Source organism: Eleutherodactylus coqui, chromosome 6, assembly GCF_035609145.1.
Source record: "Eleutherodactylus coqui strain aEleCoq1 chromosome 6, aEleCoq1.hap1, whole genome shotgun sequence".
Lineage (NCBI taxonomy): Eukaryota > Metazoa > Chordata > Amphibia > Anura > Eleutherodactylidae > Eleutherodactylus > Eleutherodactylus coqui.
This window is the reverse complement of record NC_089842.1, coordinates 115,447,021-115,472,367: the sequence shown is the minus strand read 5'-3', so window position 1 is coordinate 115,472,367 and position 25,347 is coordinate 115,447,021. Positions and strand designations below refer to the sequence as shown.

Sequence of the window (25,347 nt, the reverse complement as noted above, 5' to 3'; positions counted from 1 at the left end):
TAACAGCCCAGACAGAGCCAGGAAATAATTTTGTGCAAGCCTGCTGTAACACTTAGCTGGCTGCGTATGAATTAGGAGGACTACTACACCCAGCACAGACCCAGAACACTGAGGACACTCACAGGCAGCCCAAATAGATTTTTTTCCCCAAATGTTTTTGCAAAGACCCACTGCCTATATTCAATCAATATATCTCTTCTCTCTCTGCGTCACCACTTCTGGCCCTGGAGTATGTAAAAAAACTGCAGAGTGTTGCACTGTGGACTGCAATACAGCGGTGATTTAACAGCCCAGACAGAGCCAGGAAATAATTTTGCACATGCCTGCTGTAACACTTAGCTGGCTGCGTATGAATTAGGAGGACTACTACACCCAGCACAGACCCAGAACACTGAGGACAGTCACAGGCAGCCCAAATAGATTTTTTTCCCCAAATGTTTTTGCAAAGACCCACTGCCTATATTCAATCAATAGGTCTTCTGTCCCTGCCTCACAATATATGTCTTCTGTCCCTGCCTCACAATATATGTCTTCTGTCCCTGCCTCACAATATATGTCTTCTGTCCCTGCCTCACCACTACTGGCCCTGCACTATATCTAGTTACTGCAGGGCGCAATGCTCTGCACGGCCGATATAGCAAAAAAAAAAAAAAGTGCAACACTGCAAAAAGCAGCCTCCACAGTACTGCACACGGTTAGATGTGGCCCTAAGGCCTTAGTGAGACGGGCGTTTTTCGCGCGATTTGCGCATCGCATGTGCAAATCGCGTGACCGGAGGTGAAAAATCGCCGGAAAAATCTGCACCTAGCCGCGTTAATCGTCGCAGCAAAACGCCCGTCTGACCGGAGAAAAATCGCCGTGCGCATCAAAATGCGCATGAAACTTCGTCTGACCGGCGGAAAAAATGATTTTGGTGTGCACATAAAACGCAGAACGCAGATAGGCGCGATCTGCGAATCGTCGTGTCCTATAATTTTTCGCATATGCGCATAAAAAGCGGACATGTGACCGATACCATAGAGAACTATTGGTTCTATATATGCGCAAATCGCATGCGCAAATCGCGCGAAAAAACGCCCGTCTGACTAAGGCCTAAGAAGGACCGTTGGGGTTCTTGAAGCCTAAAATACTCCTAACGCTCTCCCTATAGCAGCTCCACCAAGACAGCACTTTCCCTAAAGTATGTCAGAATAAATCTGTGCCGAGCCGCGGTAGGGGCCGATTTTTATACTCGGGTGACACCTGATCTCGCCAGCCACTCACTGCAGGGGGGTGGTATAGGGCTTGAACGTCGCAGGGGGAAGTTGTAATGCCTTCCCTGTCTTTCTATTGGCCAGAAAAGCGCGCTAACGTCTCAGAGATGAAAGTGAAAGTAACCCGAACATCGCGTGGTACTCGTTACGAATAACGAGCATCTCGAACACGCTAATACTCGAACGAGCATCAAGCTCGGCCGAGTAAGTTCGCTCATCTCTAATGACTAGATAGTTCATGTCTCTGGAGGTACGCAACCAATACTCATTGTCATTGCATATGGCTGTGTACCATGTGTGTATATCTCGCAGCTGGAAGGCTGCCAGAATATGCTTGTTATGGGAAATAAATCATATTCCTCTTACTTTACTGTACTGCTCTAAATTGGTTATGAGAAGTGCATGCATACACAGTCACACTAAGTCTGACACAATGCTTGCCAACATTAGTACATTTCTTATTTATTAATAGCATCACTGTACATATATATTCCTCAAATGACACAGCAATAGAAATACACGCCCCTAAAGTCATGACAACTCATGGTTGGCTTAGTTCATAAAGACTAACACATGTTACCATCTTAAGGCGTGTGTTACTACTAAAACACGTGATTTCTTATAAACAAAGCTTAATTGAGAATGGACTTAGGCTTATTAATAGCACCATTTGCCCTAAGGAATCCAAAGGAGGAGGAATGAGTAGCTCCCCTTATCAGCAGTGGGGGTCCCAGAGCTATCTCGGACAGCTATTTCTCTGGGAAAGAAGTGTGGGAGTCACAGAAGCATCTTGTACATTCCAGCATACAATAAGTTAACCATTTAGATGCTGTTATTTACTAAGAAGGAAGATACACCAATATCTATCTATCCATCTTTCTATCTATACACGTGTTTGTATAGGGTGATGTGAGAAACATATGAAAAGATATATACAATAGTATACAGATATTACTATAACATGCTCGTGTGAGCCCAGGAGATCACAGATGACAATAAAAACTAATCAATGAAAATTATTTCAGGCAAGCTTTATTATATTGACATTATATGACATTGTAATAATCACATGATATTTATTTCTTTTATGAGACAGGTTTTATGACTGTTATATTGTAGGTAGATATAGCAAGACAGATCAAAGGCAATGTTTCCTCTAAGCCTTTGTAGCTAGTGAGCAGGGCAGTTAGAAACCTGTGAACTGTTCCCTCTAGTTGGATAATACAGATCTGCATCAAATAAACGTTTATGTGCAGAGCCCTAATTAGCTATACAGCTACCACATAGCATCCAGACAAATAGTATTAAACAGCATAAAGGTTTAGCACAGTAAAAAAGTTATGGTCAGCATCTCTTGGGGTCTAGGGCTGTGAAGGAGTTAAAGGGGTTGTCCCGCGAAAGCAAGTGGGGGTATACACTTCTGTATGGCCATATTAATGCACTTTGTAATGTACATTGTGCATTAATTATGAGCCATACAGAAGTTATTCACTTACCTGTTCCGTTGCTAGCGTCCCCGTCTCCATGGTGCCGTCTAATTTTCAGCGTCTAATCGCCCGATTAGACGCGCTTGCGCAGTCCGGTCTTCTCCGTGTTGAATGGGGCTGCTCGTGCTGGAGAGCTGCTCCTCGTAGCTCCGCCCCGTCACGTGTGCCGATTCCAGCCAATCAGGAGGCTGGAATCGGCAATGGACCACACAGAAGCCCTGCGGTCCACCGAGGGAGAAGATCCCGGCGGCCATCTTCAGCAGGTAAGTAAGAAGTCACCGGAGCGCGGGGATTCGGGTAAGTACTATCCGTTTTTTTTTTTCAACACATGCATCGGGTTTGTCTCGCGCCGAACGGGGGGGCTTGAAAAAAAAAAAACCCGTTTCGGCGCGGGACAACCCCTTTAATGTCTGTTTCCCTGGTGGTCCCAAGCATCAGACGAAATCTGTAGCAAGTGACAATAAAATTACAGGGGATTGCAGAGTAGTGACCTCCCAGAAGGCCTAGAACACAGTAGAAAAGGGAACTGCAGTGCTCCAAATAACCTCCCAATGTGAGTTGTTTATTCAGTTAGGTGTTGCATGCGCAGCGTTTCAACCCCCTACAAGACTTTCGCAAGATTTTATAAAGACATCTCGGAGATTCAAACATTGCACATTCCTGGATGGCACTCTATGCAGCTTATGGCACCATGGTCTAGGATGAGAGAATGCAAGTGCAGACCAGAGGGGAATGGGGGCAAGGCCGTAGTTAGTCTAACACTGTTAAGAACAGTGCAGTGTTGGGTTCAGCCCCTCCCATGGAATCTTCTTGGTTCCACCCCTTTCCTCCTATGCACATGCATTTTTGTGTCCAATGATGGGTTGCCAAAGGCTTAATGGGCAGTAGTCTTTTTGTGGCATTCCTGTACAACATTTATAAAGGGGTTGTGTGGAAAACTAATTTCTCTAAGTAGGCAAAACTTCAGTGTGGTTATGCTGTCATGCCGCTTACAGGGAGCACTAGTTGGGGTGGGTTTTAAGCATAAGTTATGTGGTGAGCCACATGATTCTAAGCACATTTAGGAAATCTATATTGCATTTGATTAGCATTGTGAGAATTGATAGGTAGCAATTTTACAGGTTTTTGGAGCCAGCCTGCAAATTTTATTTTTTTTCCATTTATCAATACTATCAATGATTTTATTGAAATGGGTTGTTAATCATTTGAGCCTAAAAATTAGAGCTCAATATCTGCCACCTTTAAGTCTTTCTCACCCTCTTGGCAACTATGCAGACCATATCTTTATAATCAGTTAGATCATTCTCTTTTGCAGTAGGTATGACCTCCTCTTTCTCAATGACATAGCCAGTGTCAGTCATCACTTTTCTTATAAACTTGTTATCTACTGTTAGGGTAGAAAATAACTGGTCACCCACCCGATAACAGGTCATGTTGAGTGCAAAAATGAAGACGAGGTATCCTCCAACTTTCAGCCATGATGTGAAGATTTTCAGGTTGTGCTTGAAATCCTCTTTAGTTTGACAGATGACGTTGAATAAGAAAACTGTAAGGATACAATCCACTTCAGGGATGGCCACTGAATTTTTTGAATTGGAGTCAAGTAGACCATACTTAAAGACTCCCTTAACTGCACTTCTTACTTGCTCTTCCTTTTCCTTCCATCCATCTCTGAAAAATAGTTAGAAGTTAATAATAATAATTTTAAAAAAATCAAAAATTTCATGTTAAGAACAATATTAGCTACATGATATTAAAAAAAAATAAAAGTAATGCTAATGAGCTTTCTACTGTCCCCCAAATGATATGGGAGTTTAACATCTGGACTTTCTGCAGATCCTATTGGGCCATTACAATGAACTATGTCAGGCAGATGCATGTGCATCCATCTTGCCAAACACCATTTTGGCTGTGGGCTATCTCAGGTGGTAGCACCTAGGGACTCTTGTTTTTCATGCTTCACCCCTGCAAGTGGGATTCTGTCTTAGCTGTGGGATCCTCAAGCTATGTTCACACAGACAGTCCCAGTTGTGTGGCTGCTGATGCTGCATTGAGCCGAGGCACGGTATCTGCAGATGTAATCAGGAAACAAGCAGAAGCCAGGGCTTACAGCGCAGGTACATATACAGGGTCCAAGCCGAAAGTCAGGGCAAACAGCAGAGTCCAGAAACATAGAGCAAAGTTCATTTAGCACTAAAGTCAGAATAGTCTAAAAGGGCATGGGTCAAAAGTATGAATGCACAAAACTGGGGCTTTGTTACAATGGCTAGGAGACCAATTGCTTAGGCATCCTCCTTAGGGGAGCATAACTAATTTAGCAGATGCCAGTTGGGTATTGGTGGAGATTGTATGCTGGCCCTCCAAGAAAGGGGGCTGGAGCACAGGCAAGTCAGCCCTAAAGGTAGAGGGCTGGGGGTGAGTGGATGCACAGGAGCTGTTGATATTTGGCCACAATCCCCCAAGCAGGTGAGCAGCAGAGATGTGCTGTAGCAGATTACAGACTCAATTGCACATACCTGCCTTTCAGAAGTATTGACCGATCTAATTTTGCATATTGATCTTAAATGGGTTCTCTGGGTTATTACTGTTGATGACTGGGAGCCACCACTGAGGGCCAGAGCAGATTAGCTGTTTCGGTACTTCCTGTCAATGTGAAAACACAGGATCTGAAGCAGAAGTTGATAGCTCCGACTCCTGTGTAGAGGCCGGCAGTGGTAATTGTAGGCACAGCTTCCATTAAAATCAATGAGAGCTGTGCCTATGCTGGCCACTACACAGGGTCTGCCCTATCTGCTTCCATTCTGTACACTGAGTTCTAGCACTGACAGAGGGCACTGACACAGCAGTCAACACCAACCCAGAAAACTCCTTTAACCCCTAGATGACGTGGCCTATTTTGTTCCTAAGGATGCAACACATTTTGGGGGATTTTCATCTCCACTTTTCAAAAGCCATAGCTTTTTTTATTTTGTTGTAGGCATGGCCACATGAGGGCTTGTTTTCTGCATGGCAAGTTAAAGTTTTTACTGGCACGATTTTTTCCACTTATCAAATGTATTGTCTAACTTCTCTTACATTTTTTAGGGGGCAAGGAGAGGAAATACTTAAATTCTGCCATTGTTTTTTGTGTTTTTTTTTGTGTTAATCACACAGTATAAATAATATAACCTTTTTCTTAGTGTTGGAATGAATACTATAATACCAAAATTGTATATATTTTTTTAGCTTTTTCCACTTTTGCTCAATAAAAGCCCATTTTTGGATTTTTTTTTCATTGCTGCATTCAAAGTCCTATAACTTTTTTATGTTTCTATCAACATAGCTCTAGGAGGGCTTGTTTTTTGTGAAACGAGCTGTGGTTTGTATTGGCACCATTTTGGGGTATGTATGGCTTTTCTGATCACTCTTATTGTGTTTTTTCAAAGACTAAATGAACTAAGAAGCATGTAGGCTGTTATTTTGCTGTTTTTTAAATAGTGTTCGCTTTGCAGAATAAAAAGTGTGCTCAAATTATTGTACAGATGCAATGATTCTAAATGTGAGTTTTTAAATTATTTTTAAACATAGAGCGAAAAGTGCACAAAAAAGTTTTTTTCTTATTTGTGTTTTTTTACATTTGAACCTGCATTGTTATGATAACACTGATAATACATTGTAGTACTTCTGTACTGCAATGTATTATCACTTCTTATAATGATCACAGACAATGGAAGACCTGAACGCTGGTGGCGACCTATCAGCTCTCCATGATTACATGGAGGAGTGCTGATGATGTCACAGAGGGAGTTTCTGAGTCCATGACATCCACATGATGTAAATTTACATTCATTCGCACAAACCATACTGACAGCAGGTCTTTAGGATTTATCTGCAGGGATCCCAAGCTGTGCACTCCCTCAGATCAACTATCCATGGCCTACCCTGAAACAAAGCAACTAGCGACTAATGTGTGATTTAGAAAAAGCGTTATTTTATAAACAAAAGATCCGTGAGCTTAGGCTTTGTGAAAAATGAATTTCTGCTTTATTGATACGTTAGTGCTCTTACATCAGGACTTCATGGAAAACGCATTTTGATTAATTCAAAATTAATCGATACGCGTGCTCCTTGAAGTCCTGATGTAAGAGCACTAACGTATAAATAAAGCAGGAATTTATTTTTCTCAAAGCCCAAGCTACCGGAACTGTTGTTTGCTATTAACCACTGGGACTGAGTGGGGAAAGGGCGTGGAAATATTCCTGTTGAAAGAAGCAAAGAAAGGAGCATACACAGTGTAGCAAAGAGTCGAGATCACTTTTCTTGTTATTTTCTAAAGTTTGTCTTGACATTTGGAGACCAGGTTTACTTCAAATCTGCAGAAAAAATAATAATCAGGATAGAACTATGAAATATAGATCAGACGCAAAATAATAAACTTTGATGTGATAAAAATATTATATGTCTTAAAAAAGGAAAAATAGAAAAAGCCAAAGAAATATAAGCAACCCCTTGTAATGTTTCTTGCATTTATGATGGACTCCTCAACGGAAAATGAGTAAAGTGTAATGAGACTCTACCTCTTTTGTCTCTGTAAAGCCAGCTTCTTCATAGGAAATGTAGGAGGTATTAGGGAAGCTATCAGAGAATTAGAATGGACCAAGATTGCAGACAACCCACTAAACCTGGTGTATGCAAATCATATACAAGAACATATGCATTTTATTGTCTAATAATAGCCTACACTGCACTATATAGCCAAAAAGATGATGAAGTACTCCTTTGAGAGAAGAAAAGGCTGTTGCACTGAGCTCCTAATGTACATTAGATAGGTCTGCCTAAACATCTACTGTTATCAATTTGGGGCTGTGCAACTTTTATTTTTGTCATTGGTGATTTAATTGAGATATGCCATGGTAAATTGCAATCTCCCTTTCTTCCCATATTTCTACAGGACCATATAGTAGACATAGCAATCTACTGTAATAGGGAACTATTGGATAATTAGAATGGCCAGGATTATCATAATTGCTGTACTGCTTTAATAGGAGTAAGAATCTTTAGTGTTTATAAATTGCTTTGCACCCAAGTTCCAACTTTACATAAATAAGCTCACATACTCGTTGCCCTCCAGTTGACTAACGAATTTCGCAGCAAATGACCAATCTGTGGCTTCATCACCATTCTCCAACCATTGCTTGCATTGGTTGACACTGGCATCTGTGACATCAATGATGTGAATTTCTTTAAAGCAATTGCTGGCTGGGAAGAGTGGATAGATGATCCCCCCAATACTCGATTCAAGCATTCTGTTTCCTTTCACCAGTCCTGTACAAAAGAGAAGAAAACAATAATTGCCCGATAGAGAATGGATTTGTGGTTGAATGACGTTGGATGAGAAGAGCAGAGAGATTTTAGTTACTATACTGTAGTGGCCCAGTATATGTTTTCCTGGCCAACTCCATAATGTCATGCATGTAATGTCTTGTGTTGATACACTGTGCAGAAAATATCTTGTCATTCTGCTATGTGTATTGCACAGCTGCAGTGTGTGATGGGTTAATGTCTAATGTGAGCTGAATGCTCTGCAAAAGTATCCATTCTATCCTGTCACATGGTGTGAGAGGAGGTATAAATGTGAGCTTGAGAGTGGGAAAGGGTCTTCAATCTGTCTTCCATCTTGAGTTTCACCAGAGGGAAAACACAGAGGCACATAGGGGCACCTTCAGAGCTCATGTTGAAGATGGAAAAAGAGGAGAGGTTCCCTGAGTGCAAGAATCAGCATGAATTGTAAGTTAGCCCCTAGAGAGAGAGAGAGAGAGTGAGCAGAGAGCAAGTTCAGTCTTCCAATACCTAGTGCAGAGGTACTCAATCATTTGTTTGTCACGCCTGTGCATTCTGAAGTCTGGGACCGCTGGGTGGAGGTAGTCTATAGTCATTGTTCCCACTCAAGTGTCCTGAAGTCCCGCTGAGTGGAGGTACGCGTTTTTATTTAGTCACACACTGGCTGCCTGAGCCTGAGTCCGCCATGTGGAGGTACTCTAGATACTCTAATTCCTGCACTATTCAAACCTGTCATTTGTGCCTTGCATCGCTAAAGTTATAGTTTCAAGTAAAAGTGATTCCAGGCCCTGACCATTCACGGGGACCTGAGGTACTATACTACTCTCTGTGGCTCCTTTATTTTCCCTGCCAATGTTCATGCCAGGGGGTACAGGAATGGGGGCATCACTCGTGATAACTACAACTATTATTCCTCAGTTTATTGGGCATTCCTATGCCAGGGCTGTCCGGAAGAGGCCCAATGCTGCCCTAGTCTTGGCTGTGTGCATCCCCTCCGGGAAGGAGCGTGGTAAGTGCCGCTATGATAAACCAGCATCTTGCCCTCTCAGCTCCTCAGCGTATGCCATATGTCTGGGGTTACCCTACGGGACACTTCAACGCTACAGTCACTTTTATGACCAAGGTGGTTTAGGTCTCGATGACCAGAGCAATGCTTCCCATTCTGGAATACTGAATTGCAAAGGGAATTTTTATTGTTGCGACTTGGTGTATCCAAATAATGGTTTTTGCAGGACACATGGAGCATTCTTACAAATTGGAGTGACATCTTATATAGTGATTTATGGTGAAAAACAGGGAAAAATACACTTCTCTTTATTTTCATGTTCTTTGAAGTAGTTGGTTAATTTGTAATATTTCAATCTGAAATTAATTCACTTATTATCATGCGCAAAGCAATGTGAAATATGTGTACATTGTCTAACATGCTCACAAATCCTCAATTTTAGTTTCTTATGAGTCCTCTCTCTAGGAGTTTTGCAGGCAAGAAAAATATATTTTACTTTACTTTAAAAGTTCAGCACTTTCACAGTTGAACTGTTATAACTTACCGAACCAGCTGATGTTACCGTGCAGAGAAGCAGGCGGTGCCATCCAACAGAAAACAGAAAATAGTGAAGAGTGCATCATTGAATCATTAATTATGAGAGGCAGAAGGTTAAAAATGAATTAATTTCACTGAAATGCATGTATATGCAGTGTAACAGCTTCTCTCGCTCCTCCAGTCTCACTCTAGCAGAACATTGAGGAAGGGAAAAAAATGTTTACAGCTACAGATGAGCGAGCACCCAAATGCTTGGGTGCTCGTTGCTTGAGTCGAACTTTCCGCGATGCTCGAGGGTTCGTTTCGAGTAACGAACCCCATTGAAGTCAATGGGCGACCCGAGCATTTTTGTATATCGCCGATGCTCGCTAAGGTTTTCATCTGTGAAAATCTGGGCAATTCAAGAAAGTGATGGGAACGACACAGAAACGGATAGGGCAGGCGAGCGGCTACATGTTGGGCTGCATCTCAAGTTCCCTGGTCCCACTATTAAGCCACAATAGCGACAAGAGTGCCCCCCCCCTCCCAACAATTTTTACTTCTGAAAAACCCTCATTAGCAAGGCATACCTTAGCTAAGCACCACACTACCTCCAACAAAGCACAATCACTGCCTGCATGACACTCCGCTGCCACTTCTCCTCTGTAACATGCTGCCCAACCCCCGCACATGGCCCAGTGTCCACAGCGCACACCAAAGTGTCCCTGCCCAGCCTTCAGCAGCACTCATGCCACACGCTGGCCTCATAGCCACACCACCCTCATGTCTATTTATAAGTGCGTCTGCCATGAGGTGGAACCGCAGGCACACACTGCAGAGGGTTGGCAGGGCCAGGCAGCGACCCTCTTTAAAAGGGGCGGGGCGATAGCCCGCAATGCTGTACAGAAGCAATGAGAAATCCAATCCTGTGCCACCTCCATCAGGAGCTGCACACGTGGGCATAGCAATGGGGAACCCATGTGCCACACATTATTCATTCTGTCAAGGTGTCTGCATGCCCTAATCAGACCAGGGTTTTTTATAAGTAGACACAGGCAGGTACAACTCTGCAATGGGAATTCCGTGTGCACCCACAGCATGGGTGGCTCCCTGGAACCCACCGGCGGTACATAAATAAATCCCATTGCAGTGCCCAGCACAGCTGAGGTAACGTCAGGTTTAATGCAGGTGGGCTTCGGCCCACACTGCATGCCCCAGTCAGACTGGGGTTCTTTAGAAGTAGACACATGCAATTACAACTTCGTGTGGACCAACAGCATGGGCGGGTCCCAGGAAGCCACCGGCGGTACATAAATATATCCCATTGCATTGCCCATCACAGCTGAGGTAACGTCCGATTAAATGCAGGTGGTCTTCGGCCCACACTGCATGCCCCAGTCTGACCGGGGTTTTTAATACATAGACACTGGCAGGTACAAATCCCTAATGTGAAGTCCCTGTGGACCCACAGCATGGGTGGCTCCCTGGAACCCATTGGCGGTACATAAATGTATCCCATTGCAGTGCCCTGATCAGCAGAGCTAACATCACATACAATATAGGTGTGCTTCGGCCCAAAATGCATGCCCCAGTCAGACTGGTAATATGTACCTTAACAGTAACAGCGTTGGTGGGAATGTGGTAGCGACTGCGGACCTAGTGACGCGGTTTTATTTAGTTGGTTTTCGGAATGTGGCCAGCATTAAGTGGACCGTGGCGGGGGGATGGGGGGGGGCTCTCTTGTTGTGTCGGTAAAGGTGAAATTCTTGGACTGCCACCAGACGGACCAATGCAAAGGTATTTGCAAAGAATGTTTTCATTGTTGGAGGAGGAGGGGGATGTTTTTGAGGCACTACGTGTCCGTGGTTATATGTACCTTAACAGTAAGGATGACAGGCAAGCAGCATGTGTACCCTCAGCAGTGGGCCAAGCTGTCTCTTCCCCCTCCTCCTCATCCTCCTCCTCCTCCTCCTCACCGCGCAGAGATATAGACAGGAGGGTGCTCTGACTATCCAGCGACATACTGTCTTCCCCCGGCTCTGTTACCGAGCGCAAAGCGTCTGCCTTTATGCTTTGCAGGGAACTTCTCAAGAGGCATAGCAGAGGAATGGTGACGCCACTGATTGCAGCATCGCCGCTCACCATCTGGGTAGACTCCTCAAAGTTTCCAAGGACCTGGCAGATGTCTGCCAACCAGGCCCACTCTTCTGTAAAGAATTGAGGAGGCTGACTCCCACTACGCCGCCCATGTTGGAGTTGGTATTCCACTATAGCCCTACGCTGCTCATAGAGCCTGGCCAACATGTGGAGCGTAGAGTTCCACCGTGTGGGCACGTTGCACAGCAGTCGGTGCACTGGCAGATTAAACCGACCGATGTTGCAGGGTCCGCAGGGTGGCAGCGTCCGTCTTGGACTTGCGGAAATGTGCGCTGAGCCGGCGCACCTTTCCGAGCAGGTCTGACAAGCATGGGTAGCTTTTCAGAAAGCGCTCAACCACCAAATTAAAGATGTGGGCCAGGCATGGCACGTGCGTGAGGCTGCCGAGCTGCAGAGCCGCCACCAGGTTACAGCCGTTGTCACACACCACCATGCCCGGTTGGAGGCTCAGCGGCGAAAGCCAGCGGTCGGTCTGCTGTGTCAGACCCTGCAGCAGTTCGTGGGCCATGTGCCTCTTCTCTCCTAAGCTGAGTAGTTTCAGCACGGCCTGCTGGCGCTTGCCCACCGCTGTGCTGCCACCCCACGCGACACCGACTGCTGGCGACGTGCTGCTGCTGACACATCTTGATTGCGAGACAGAGGTTGCGTAGGAGGAGGAGGAGGAGCAGGGTGGTTTAGTGGAGGAAGCATACACCGCCGCAGATACCAGCACCGAGCTCGGGCCCGCAATTCTGGGGGTGGGTAGGATGTGAGCGGTCCCAGGCTCTGACTCGGTCCCAGCCTCCACTAAATTCACCCAATGTGCTGTCTGGGAGATATAGTGGCCCTGCCCACCTGTGCTTGTCCACGTGTCCGTTGTTAAGTGGACCTTGGCAGTAACCGCGTTGGTGAGGGCGCGTACAATGTTGCTGGAGACGTGGTCGTGCAGGGCTGGGACGGCACATCGGGAAAGTAGTGGTGACTGGGAACCGAGTAGCGCGGGGCCGCCGCCATCATGTTTTTGAAAGCCTCCGTTTCCACAAGCCTATACGGCAGCATCTCCAGGCTGATCAATTTGGCTGTGTGCACGTTTAACGCTTGAGCGTGCGGGTGCGTGGTGGCGTACTTGCGCTCAAACAGTTGCGCTAGCAACGGCTGGACGCTGCGCTGAGAGACATTGCTGGATGGGGCCGAGGACAGCGGAGGTGAGGGTGTGGGTGCAGGCCGGGAGACGGTCGTGCCTGTGTCCTGAGAGGAGGGTTGGATCTCAGTGACAGGTTGGGGCACAGGGGGAGAGTCAGTGGTGCAAACCGGAGGCGGTGAACGGCCTTCGTCCCACCTTGTGGGGTGCTTGGCCATCATATGCCTGCACATGCTGGTGGTGGTGAGGCTGGTGGTGGTGGCTCCCCGGCTGATCTTGGCGCGACAAACCTTGCACACCACAGTTCGTCGGTCGTCTGCACTCTCAGTGAAAAACTGACACACCTTTGAGCACCTCGGCCTCTGCAGGGTGGCATGGCGCGAGGGGGCGCTTTGGGAAACAGTTGGTGGATTATTCGGTCTGGCCCTGCCTCTACCCCTGGCCACCACACTGCCTCTTCCAACCTGCCCTGCTGCTGCACTTGCCTCCCCCTCTGAAGACCTGTCCTCAGTAGGCTTAGCAAACCAGGTGGGGTCAGTCACCTCATCGTCCTGCTGCTCTTCCTCCGAATCCTCTATGCGCTCCTCCCTCGGACTTACTGCCCTTACTACTACCTCACTGATAGACAACTGTGTCTCATCGTCATCGTCTTCCTCACCCACTGAAAGCTCTTGAGACAGTTGCCGGAAGTCCCCAGCCTCATCCCCCGGGAACTTTCCAAAGGTTGGGCATCGGTCACGACAAACTCCTCCGGTGTGAGAGGAACCATTGCTGCCCATTTTGGGCAGGGGCCCGAGAACAGTTCCTGGGAGTCTACCTACTCCTCAGAATGTGTCATTGTAATGGAGTGAGGAGGCTGGGAGGAAGGAGGAGCAGCAGCCAGAGGATTCAGAGTTGCAGCAGTGGGCGGCGTAGAAGTCTGGGTGGTCGATAGATTGCTGGATGCACTTTCTGCCATCCACGACAGGACCTGCTCACACTGCTCATTTTCTAATAAAGGTCTACCGCGTGGACCCATTAATTGTGAGATGAATCTGGGGACCCCTGAAACTTGCCTCTCTCCTAATCCCGCAGCAGTCGGCTGCGATACACCTGGATCAGGAGCTCGGCCTGTGCCTACACCCTGACTTGGGCCTCCGCGTCCTCGTCCGTGTCCACGTCCTCTAGGCCTACCCCTACCCCTCAGCATGGTGTATTACGAGTAGAGCAGAAACAGAATGCTGTAATTAAATGTGCCGCTTATTGGCCTGTGGTTGGAGGCTGACTTCGCTTACGGAACGCACAGCAGAGCCAGGAAACAATTTTGCGCACGCCTGTAGTGAGACGTAGGTGCGTAGGACTGAGCTAGTGGAATTCACAGCGCAGAAGCAGTCAAGTCGTCAAAGGGCAGTGGTACGCCTTAAGTATTTGGCTTCCCTTTTTTTAAATGGTGAGCTGAAACAGCAGACAGATACTGTATGCAGCGTATATTATGTTTACTGTTTCCCTCTGGTGCTATCACGGGCACAGCAGAGCCAGCAAACAATTTTGCGCAAGCCTGCTGTAACGCTTTTCTGCATATTAATTAGGACTACTACCCCCAGCAGACACTCAGTTCACTGAAGACGGTCACAGGCAGCCCAAATATAGTATTTTTCCCCAATTTTTTTGAAAAAGCTCACTGCCTATATAGACAGTATATCTCTTTCACCTTTCCCACTGTCCCTGCCTCACCAGTACTGCCCCTATACTGAGTAAAATGACTGCAGACTGAGGACGCAATGGTCTGCACGCCCGATATACAAAAAAAAATAAAATTGTGCAACACTGCTAAAAGCAGCTTCAACAGTACTGCACACGGTCAGATGTGGCCCTAAGAAGGACCGTTGGGGTTCTTCAAGCCTAAAATAACACCTAACGCTCTCCCTATAGCAGCAGCAGCATCAGCAGCACTTTCCCTGATCTCTGTCAGAATGCATGTGTGGCGAGCCGCGGGCGGGGCAGATTTTAATACTCGGGTGACACCTGATCTCCCCAGCCACTCACTGCATGGGGCTGGTATAGGGCTGGAACGTCGCAGGGGGAAGTTGTAATGCCTTCCATGTATTTCTATTGGCCAGAAAAGCACGCTAATGTCTCAGAGATGAAAGTGAAAGTAACTTGAACATCGCGTGGTGCTCGTCTCGAGTAACGAGCATCTCGAACACGCCAATACTCGAACGAGCATCAAGCTCGGACGAGTACGCTCGCTCATCTCTACTGACAACCTTTAATATTGTTGGTTGCCCTGTGACTTCAGTCTCACGAGTAGCTGGTGATGTCATATAGATAGTTTTGTGTATGGCTACATTGTCATTGTTGGTCTATATGTTTACATTCATTGCGCATACATTTTCAATATATTCAATGGATTTCATCTGGTTCCGTCCAGGAACATCTATGACGGAAGCCCTAGACAGAATGAGCTGACAGAAATCTGAACAATGTCTTACTCCTCAGCAATGGTCATCATCTTGACCTGCAAACCTATAAACTTATTAAAGTTGCTAATTCAAGTGTCAAAACATTAATAGAAAGCAGTCTGTATTCACACAGGCAAGTGCAATTTTAGCAAGTGAAAAACTGTCTGTTTTTCGTGCAATATTAATGCAATTTGAATGTGTTTACTATGCATTTTTGTGATTATTCACATGCATTTTACAGTTTTTCATGCACATTTTTTACTTCTATGCACTTCCTAGTTCTTTTTTTTCATGTTGTCCCTATACTAACATGCATTAAAAACGGATTGCTCTCAAATGGCATGCAAATGCGATCCATTTCTCAAACGCTCCCATAGAATATAATGGATGATTCTTGAATTGTACAAAATAGGACTTCCAATGATTTTTCAAGTGTATAAGCACTTGTCATATGCTTCCTTCGTGGAATTTGAAAATGCCCTCTTGCTTCTTCCATAATAAACATGACACCCAATGGATATATTGAAATTCTGATGTATTGTTCCCATTCATATAAATATTCTAGTGATATAATTATACACTTGAATGTCAGTATATTATTCATGACTAGAGATGAGCGAACGTACTCGGATAAGCACTACTCGTCCGAGTAATGTGCCTTATCCGAGTACCGCTGTACTCGTGCAGAAAGATTCGGGACGCTCCGCTGCTGACAGGTGAGTCGCAGCGGGGAGCGGGGCAGAGCGGCCGGGAGAGAAGGAGAGAAAGATCTCCCCTCCGTTCCTCCCCGCTCTCCCCTGCAGCTCCCCGCTCCGCAGCGCGTCCCGAATCTTTCTGCACGAGTACAGCGGTACTCGGATAAGGCACATTACTCGGACGAGTAGTGCCTATCCGAGTATGTTCGCTCATCTCTATTCATGACTTATAGGATTTTTTTTAGTGTAATTGTATTTTAATAAGGTTTTTTTTTGTTGTTTTTGTGGAGATTTTGTACATCTTAGTCCCATAAGATGCTAATAAGCTTCCATTCAAAATCTATGCAGGCTTTCCATTAAATGGCACATAAAGATAATGGAGTTCATAAGGTTAGAATACAACTGCTACACTGTCTTTGGATATGCCCCTGCTCTATGTACTGTATTCACTAGACTTTAGAAAACCAATATTTTCTCCTTATGAATATGTCCCAGTGTTCACAAGCATTTTGGTTATACAGACCTGAAGAAAACACTTCATGTAGTCGTTTCATGGGCTCACACATGGATTCTTTTATGATGCTGACATCTTCATGAGCAAAGTGACTCTCCACAAGTTCTTTGATATTCAGCTCTTTTGAAAAATAATTCTTAAGGATGGTGTAAGACATTGTCACTGGTTTGTGTGCTGTGAAGAAATTCTAGAATGTCTTCCTTATAAACCATTTAGGAGAATGTGGTAGATCTTATGATGCTAGTCATTCACGGTATGCCAGATGATTTCTGACGGATGTGTGACCGGAGGCATGTTGGGCAATTACTTTATTTTCATGCTTGCGGCTGTATTTGCACTTCATAGGCTTTGCAAACACCCTGTGATTTTAAAGTTTATTCAGCGACGTAAAACTTTTAATTATAAAAGAATTACATTGGTAGGAGTTCAAGTACTGGGCCCTCTCTTAGAACCGAAATGAGCTGTGATTAGAGATAAGCGAGCACAAAAATGCTTGGGTGCTCGTTGCTGGAGTCAAACTTTTCGTAATGCTCGAGAGTTCGTTTTGAGTAACGAACCCCATTGATGTCAATGGGGGACTCGAGCATTTTTGTATGGGACCGATGCTCCGCATAGCTGATGACTTTTCAAACACCAGAAAACATCAGAAAGTTATGAAAACACCACAAAAATGGATAGGGAAGGTCAAGGGCAGCATGCATGGCTGCATCTGAGGCTCCCAGGTCCCACTATTAAGCCAAAATGGTGGCAAGAGTCTGGCGTCATCCTCCTAACAATTTACTTGGGACAAACCCTCATTAGCAAGGCACACACGCTGGCACATCTTAGCCAAACAGCACACTAACTGCAACCAAGTACAATCGCTGCCTCTTCTCCTGGGTTACATGCTGGCATTGCTGTCAACCCCCCCCCCCCCACACACACAAACACACACACAGGACCCTGCGTCCACAGCGCACACAAAAGTTTCCTTGCGCAGCTTTCAGCTGCCCTCATGCCACACGCTCGCTTCATAGCCACACCACCCTCATGTCTATTTATAAGTGTGTACTGGATAAGGAGGAACCGGAGGCACACACTGCAGAGGGTTGGCAGGGCCAGGCAGTGACCCTCTTTGAAAGTGTGGGCGATAGCCCACAATGCTGTTGAGAATTGATGATAAATTGACGTACGATCATCATTCCAATCCCGTGCCACCTCCGTCACAAATGTGTCAGGAGCCGCAAACGTGGGCATAAAGGGGACTCAGGTGCCAGGACTTCTCCACATCTCCACAATGCAGCAATACTCTGTGTAGGAAGCATGTGAGCGGGCCCAGGGTCAGGCTCGGTCCCAGCCTCCACCTTGAGTGACCCAAGGTGCTGCGAGTTAAATAGCAATGGGAAATCTATGTGTCCCCATACAATTCATTCTGTGTATGTGTCAGATAGCACAACACTGCAATGGGAAGTCTTTGAGTTCCTTGGGCTCGCCTATGGCAGAGTTTCACCCCGCCCAGGACCTCAGCCCACACTTCTGCCCTAGTCATTCAGTGTATTTGTGCCAGATAGCTAAAACACCACAATGGGAAGTCTTTGTGCACCCACAGGATAGGCGAGCCCATGAAACTCAAAGACAGTATTACACAAAAGAAATCAGAGTGCCCAAACATGGCAGTTTCACCCTGCCAAGGACCTTGGCCTCAGCTCACACCCTCATTAATCGCGAGCATAAAGCGGACTCAGATGCTTATGCAGCTGTGAACGTTATATTAATGCAGTAACGCTCCTATTGTTTGACCCGAACAAGTGTCTCAGATAACTGTGGTAACACGAGAGAAAATACATGTTGCCCAGCGCTGATTTCCAGACCCCAAGCAAAGGAGGAGGTGGTATAATAAGGCCGAGAAACCATGACCAAGGTAGGACCCGCAATAATTTGTGTGGGAAGTATGTGAGTGGGCCCTGGGTAAGACTCGGTCCCAGCCTCCACCTTGTGTGACCCAAGGTGCCATGAGTTAAATAGCTATGGGAAATCCATGGGTCCCCACACACTTCATTCTGTGTAGGTGCAGATAGCTCAACACTGCAATGGGAAGTCTTTGAGTTCCTTGAGCTCGCCTATGCTGTAGGTGCACAAAGATGGTATTACACAGGAAGAAATCAAAGTGCCGAAACATGGCAGTTTCACCCCGCCAAGGACCTTGGCCTTAGCCCACATTTCTGCCCAATCAGTCAGTGTATTTGTGCCAGATAGGTAAAACACCGCAATGAGAAGTCTTTGTGTACCCACAGCATAGGCAGACCCCTGTAACATTTCTGTAGCAAGAGTATAGGCGGACCCCAGTAACATTTCCGTAGCAAAAGTATAAGTGAACCCCTCAAAATATTCAGTTGAAACTGCATAGGTGGACCCCAGTAACATTTCTGTAGCAAAAGTATAGGCAAACCGCATTAACATTTCTGTAGCAAGACTATAGGCAGACCCCAGTAACATTTTGTATAGCAAGAGTATAGGTGAACCCCTGTAATATTTCTGCAGCAAGAGTATAGGCGGACCCCAGTAACATTTCTGCAGCTAAAGTATAGGCGAACCCCTCAAACCATTCAGTAGAAGCTGCATAGGCGGACCCCAGTAACATTTCAGTAGCAAAAGTATAGGCAGACCCTTCTAACATTTCTGTAGCACGAGTGTAGGCGAAGGCCTGAAACATTGGTGTACCAAGAGTATAGGTGGACCCCAGTAACATTTCCGTAGCAAAAGTATAGGTGAACCCCTCAAGCCATTCAGATGAAAGTGCATAGGCGGACCCCAGTAACATTTCTGTAGCAAGAGTATAGGCAGACCTCTGTAACATTTCTGTAGCAAGAGTATAGGCAGAAAAAAATTGGTGTCTGTTAAAGTATCAATACTTTTGAAATGTGGAAAATTGTAAAAAACTTTTAAACAGAGCCTTTTGGGCCGCAGAAAAATTGGCAGTTCAGCGTGATGACATGCTGTTTTAGGAGGAGGAGTAATAATATCTGAGAGGGATACACAAAGCTAATTCCCCCTTTTTTTGTAGTAATAGAAAATGCATTTTTCTCCTGTTGCAGCGAAAAGAATCATTAGGTTCCGCTGCTTTCCGCCGGTGGAGAAGAGAAGTCTGGGGAAATCCAGCCTTTGCTCATCTTTATGAGTGTAAGCATGTCGGCACTGGCAGTTGACAGGTGGGTACGCTTATCTGTGATGATTCCCCCAGCTGCACTAAACACCCTCTCTGACAAGACACTCGCGGCAGGGCAGGCAGGCACCTCCATGGCGTACAGCGCAAGTTCGTGCCACCTGTCCAGCTTTGACACCCAAATTATTGTATGGAGCAGAGGCATCACGGAGGACGACGGTATGATCGACTACGTACTCCCTCATCATCTTTTTACAGTGCTCCCTCCGACTCAGCCTTGACTGGGGTATGGTGACACAGTCTTGCTGGGGAGCCATAAAGCTGGCAAAGGCCTTGGAGAGTGTTTCCCTGCCTGTGCTGAACATGTTGCCTTATCCCTGCTCCTTCCCTGCTACTTGGCCCTCTGAACTGCGTTTTCTGCCACTACCGGTGTCAGATATGAAATTGAGCATCACTTATTCCACCAGGGCCCTGTGGTATTGCATCAGTCTCGTACCCCTTTCCTCTTCTGGAATAGGAGTGGAAAGGTTCTCCTTATACCGTGGACCAAGAAGGGTGCAAACCCAGTAATCCATGTTGGCCAGAATGCGTAAACGCGAGGGTCACGAGAAAGGTAGCTTAACATGAAGTCCGCCATGTGTGCCAGGGTACCAGTACGCAGCACATCGCTGTCCTCACTAGGTAGATGACTTTAAGGATCCTCCTCCTTCTCCTCCTCAACAGCCCATACACGCAGAACAGATGAGAGGTAAGCAGCATGAGTATCCTCTGCAGTGTGCCCAGCTGTCTCTTTCCCCTCCTACTCCTCCTCCTCCCCGTCCTCCTCTTCCTCCAAAACGGAGGCATGAGGGTGGTCTGGCTATCAAGCGACATAATGTCATTCCCGTCTCCTGTTCCAACTGCAAAGCGTCGGCCTTTATGCTTTGCAGAGAACTTCTCAGTAGGCAAAGCAGCGGGATGGTAACATTGATGACTGCCGCATCGCCGCTCACCATCTGGGTAGACTCCTCAAATTTTTCGAAGACCTGGCAGATATCTGCCATCCATGCTCACTCCTTAGTAAAGAATTGCAGAGGCTGACTACTACTCCGCCGCCCACGTTGCAGCTGGTATTCCACTATTGCTCTACTCTGCTCGTACAGCCTGTCTAACATGTGAAGCATAGAATTCCAGCAGTCAGTGCTCTGGCAGCTGAAACCGACGATGCAGGGTCCTGAGGGTGGCAGAGTCCATGATGGACTTGCGGAAATGTGCGCTGACTCAGTGCACCTTGCCGAGGAGGTCTGACAAGTGTGGGTAGGCTTTCAGAAATCGCTGAACCACCAAATTAAAGACGTGGGCCAGGTATGGCACATGTGTGAGGCTGCCGAGCTGCAGAGCCACCACCAGGTCACGGCTGTTGTCACACACGACCATGCCCGGTTGGAGGCTCAGTGGCGAAAGCCAGAGGTCGATCTGCTCTGTCAGACCCTGCAGCAGCTCGGGGGCCGTGTTCCTCTTGTCACCTAAGCTGATTAGTTTCAGCATGGCTTGCTGACACTTACCCACCGCTGTGCTGCCGCGCCGCGCGCTGCCAACTGCTGGCGACGTGCTCACACTTCCTAATTGAGAGGTAGAGGTGGCAGAGAAGGAGGAGGGGGAGGGTTTGGAGGAGGTGGCAGAAAATGCTGCAGATACCAGCACTGAGGTAAGACCCGCTATTTTGGGTGTGAGTAGGACATGAGCAGTCCCAGGCTCTGACTCGGTCCCAGACTCCACCAAGTTCACCCAATGTGCCGTCAGGGAAATATAGCGGTCCTGCCCGCCAGTACTTGTCCACGTGTCTGTGGTTAAGTGGACCTTCTTAGTAACCGCGTTGGTGAGAGCACGATTTATGTTGCGGGAGACGTCCTGGTGTAGGGCTGGGACGGCACACCTGGAAACATAGTGGCGACTCGGGACCGAGTAGCACAGGATCGCCGCCGCCATCATGTTTTTGAAAGCCTCTGTTTCCACAAGCCTGAATGGCAGCATTTCTAGGCTGATTAATTTGGCAATGTGCACGTTTAAAGATTGTGCATGCGGGTGGGTGGCAGCGTATTTGCGCTTTCGCTCCAACGCTTGTGTTAGCGACAGCTGAACATTGCGCTGAGAGACATTGCTGGATGGAGTGGAGGACGGTGGAGGCGAGGATGTGGGTGCAGGCCGGGAGGCGCTCGTACCTGTGTCCTGGGGGGGAATTGGATCTGTGTGGCGGGTTGGGGCACAGTGAAGAGGCAGTGGTGTGACGCGGAGGTGGTGAATGGTCTTCGTCCCACCTTGTGGGGTGCTTGGCCATCATATGCATGCGCATGCTGGTGGTGGTGAGGCTGGTAGTGGTGGTTTCCGGGGGGATCTTGGTCCGACACAGGTTGCACACCACTGTTCGTCGGTCGTCCATGCTCTCACTAAAAAACATCCACACCTTTGAACACCTAGCCCTCTGCACAGAGGCTTGGTGCGAGGGTGTGCTTTGGAAAAGAGTTGGGGGATTCTTCGCTCTGGCCCTGCCTCTACCCCTGGCCACTCCACTGCCTCTTCCAACCTGTCCTGCTGCTGCACTTGCCTCCCCCTCAATAGCCCTTTCTTCAGTAGGCTTAGCAAACCAGCTTGTGTCAGTCACCTCATTGTCCAGCTGCTCGTCCTCCGAATCCTCTGTGCACTCCTTCCTCGGACTTACTGCCCTTACTACTACCTCACTGACAGACAACTGTGTCTCATCATCACCCTTACCCACAAAAAGCTCTTGAGACAGTTGCCGGAAGTTCCCAGCTTCATCACCCGGACTCCAGGAACTTTCCCAAGGTTGGGCATCGGTCACGACAAACTCCTCAGGTGAGAGAGGAACCGTTTTTTCCCACTCATGGCAGGGACCCGAGAACAGTTCCTGGGAGTCTGCCTGCTCAGAATATGTCATTTTCATAGAGTGAGGAGGCTGGGAGGAAGGAGGAGCAGCCAGAGGATTCGGAGTTGCAGTCCCTAGGCCGGAGTAGTGGACTGCATAGAAGACTGGGGGGCCGATACATTGCTGGACGCGTGTTCTGCCCTCCACAAAAGGACCTGCTCGCACAGCTCTGTTTGTAATAAAGGTCTACTACACCGACCCGTAAATTGTGATATGAAGCTGGGGAGCCCAGAAACTTGCCTCTCTCCTAATTCCGCAGCAGCTGGCTGTGATTCACCACGCCCAGGAACTCGGCCTGTGCCTCACTTGGATGTCCGCTTCCACGTCCTTGACCCTTACGCCTACTCCTCATCATGGCGGATTAAGAATAGAGCAGGGCCCAAATAAATTACCCCACTGTACAGCACTGAGAGCTGTGGCTTAATTCACCGCACACAGAGACTTGTAGATAACGGAGGCTCTATGCTGTGACTTGAAAAAATTAACCCGCTGTCTTGCGCTGATACCTAAGGGTAATCTACCGCTCGCAGAGACTTGTAGATAAGAGAGGCTGGGCGGAGTGGGAGAAGACTCTAAGGCCAGTGGATAGCGCTGGTAACTGCGGCTATCTCAACCCCACCAAGGAAAGGGTATTGTGAGACACTCTGCACAGCGGCAGAGCTGAAATACTTTGCAGTGGCCCAGGAAATATTATAGTACTGTTTAGTGGTGAGACCTCTATCTAATGCACTGCAGACACAGAATCATTTAACTGAAGTTGTTTGCAGTAGGTTAGGAAATATTAGAGTGCAGTTTCACGGTGAGAGCTGGTTGTACGGCACTGCAGGCTGAGAACGCTATTACTGAAAGGCTGGGAACAGGCCTAGATGCGTAATACAAAAATTGATACACTACTGCTCCCAGCCAGCCACAACTATAATGCACAGGGTAAGATGTAACCCTAAGAAGGACCGTTGGGGTTCTTGTGCAGAGTCAGGAGGGCTGTAAAACTTTTCCTATATATGTAGCTTTGTCCCTACACTGTGCCTTAAGCACTGCACACACAGAACAGTATAGCTGAAATGGCCTGCAAAGTCCTAGATGCTTAAAAAAATGGTGCATTATTGCTCCCAGCCAGCCACAACAGTAATGCACACTATGAGGAGTAGCCCTAAGAAGGACCGTTGGGGTTCTTGACGACAGGATCCTACTCTAACACTGTCCCTATATCAGCAGCAGCACTATCCCTAACCTCTGCCAGCATGCGTCTGAGCCGAGCCGCGAGCGGGACCAGTTTAAGTACTCGGCAGTCACCTGATCGGCCCAGCCACTCACTACTGTGGGGGAGGGGAGAGGGCTGGCACGTCACAGCAGGAAGTGGTAATGCCTTACCCGCATGTCTATTGGCTAGAAAATGGTACTAAACATGCGGGGAAGGAAATGTAATTGACTTGAGTACCGCGTGGTGTTCGACTCGAGTAACGAGCATCTCGAGCACCCTAAGACTAGAACGAGCATCAAGCTCAGACGAGTGTGCTTGCTCATCTCTATTTACCATGTATACTACATACAATTAATTCATACCGAGGTTATTTATATTATAGCAATTATACTCTCTCATAGAAAATGAGTGAAGAGACTTATAAGGCCATGCATGCTCCTCTGGGAAATATATGCAAATAAGGAATATGGAATAATACCTCTGTAGCACTGCCTATTTGATGGCAGCCTTCCTGCAAATCAATTTCTGACCCTTTATACAGGTTTTTATAACAATGACTGGTAATTAACCCTTTCCAATCCAATTTGTATCCTGGTTTTCCTAGGGGGCTTACTCTTTTTCTGTTGCTATACAATGGCGCTATCTGCTGGCTAAAGCCAGTACTGCATGAGGTGACATGTTGAATTGGCTCCAACAGCAGAGAGGCTGGTAATAGAACCCCGACGGACGTCTTCTAACATCAGAGCTGCACAGCCCTAAATCATAATGTCTTCAGACGTCAGACAGTGGATTGGAAAGGGTTAAAAACCAAGCCAGAACCTATACACATACATCTGTACTTTGATGAGGGGTAAAACCCTTGAAACAGCTTATTTTTATGTATTTTCCAAAGGAGCATGCGTGGCCTTATAAGTCACCTCACTCACCTTCTAGCTGCTCTCCTTAAGGAGAGATGAAACCACTCCTGACCCACGTCACAGGCCTCTCACTAGCCAAACCAGAATCCTACTGCACATTGATAAGGGGCAACCCCCAAAACAGCTGTATATGTATGGGTTCTGGCATTGTTTTCAATTCCAATCATTGTTTTAAAGACCTGTATAAAGAGTCAGATATTGATTTGCAGGAAAGCTGCCTTCCAATATATGGCGCTGCCTTTGTCATAACCAAAAAGGCAATGGTCTTATTTTCTTGTTACCAATTCTTGTCAAAGCATCTTGAAAGTTGGTTATACTAGGTTTCAGTCAGAGAGAATTCAGTTTGAGCACTATGTCCTAATTTTCCCAAACCAACACTGGACAGGATTATAGGCTCATGCACCCAGCAGACCCTTGTGCATGGAGCTTACACAACATTGCACAGAGGCCATATGGCTTCACAGTATGGAACGCTACAACCTCAATGTGCTGTCATATAGACTTCTCTAGAATCTCAATGTGCTGTCATATGACTCTGCATACATGTTACATGGAGCATGCCATGACTTTTGTATCAAGTTCAACAACAGAACATTCTGTAAGTTGCCATATGAAAGCAGAGACATACAACCATGCAGTAGAAACTTTGTACACCT

General features: G+C 46.8%; 1 protein-coding gene across 1 annotated transcript; it reads right to left on the bottom strand.

The window, feature by feature from the left end:
* Positions 1–2,263: 2,263 nt before the first annotated feature.
* Positions 2,264–16,733, bottom strand: LOC136632497 (nicotinamide N-methyltransferase-like). Its single transcript, XM_066607426.1, has 3 exons — positions 16,518–16,733; positions 7,837–8,044; positions 2,264–4,411 (listed from the first exon to the last, which is right to left on the bottom strand). Exons 1-3 carry the CDS (start codon positions 16,663–16,665, stop codon positions 3,982–3,984), a joined length of 786 nt encoding a protein of 261 aa, XP_066463523.1. The 5' UTR covers positions 16,666–16,733; the 3' UTR covers positions 2,264–3,981.
* Between the last annotated feature and the right edge of the window lie 8,614 nt (positions 16,734–25,347).

Excerpts from the sequence above, each read along its gene's own strand:
- LOC136632497 (XM_066607426.1), bottom strand. The coding sequence starts at position 16,665 with ATGTCTTACACCATCCTTAAGAATTATTTTTCAAAAGAGCTGAATATC. Across the intron at positions 8,045-16,517 it reads ACATGAAGTGTTTTCTTCAG|GACTGGTGAAAGGAAACAGA; the intron begins GTCTGTATAACC and ends TCTTTTGTACAG. Across the intron at positions 4,412-7,836 it reads AGTCAACTGGAGGGCAACGA|AGATGGATGGAAGGAAAAGG; the intron begins GTATGTGAGCTT and ends ACTATTTTTCAG.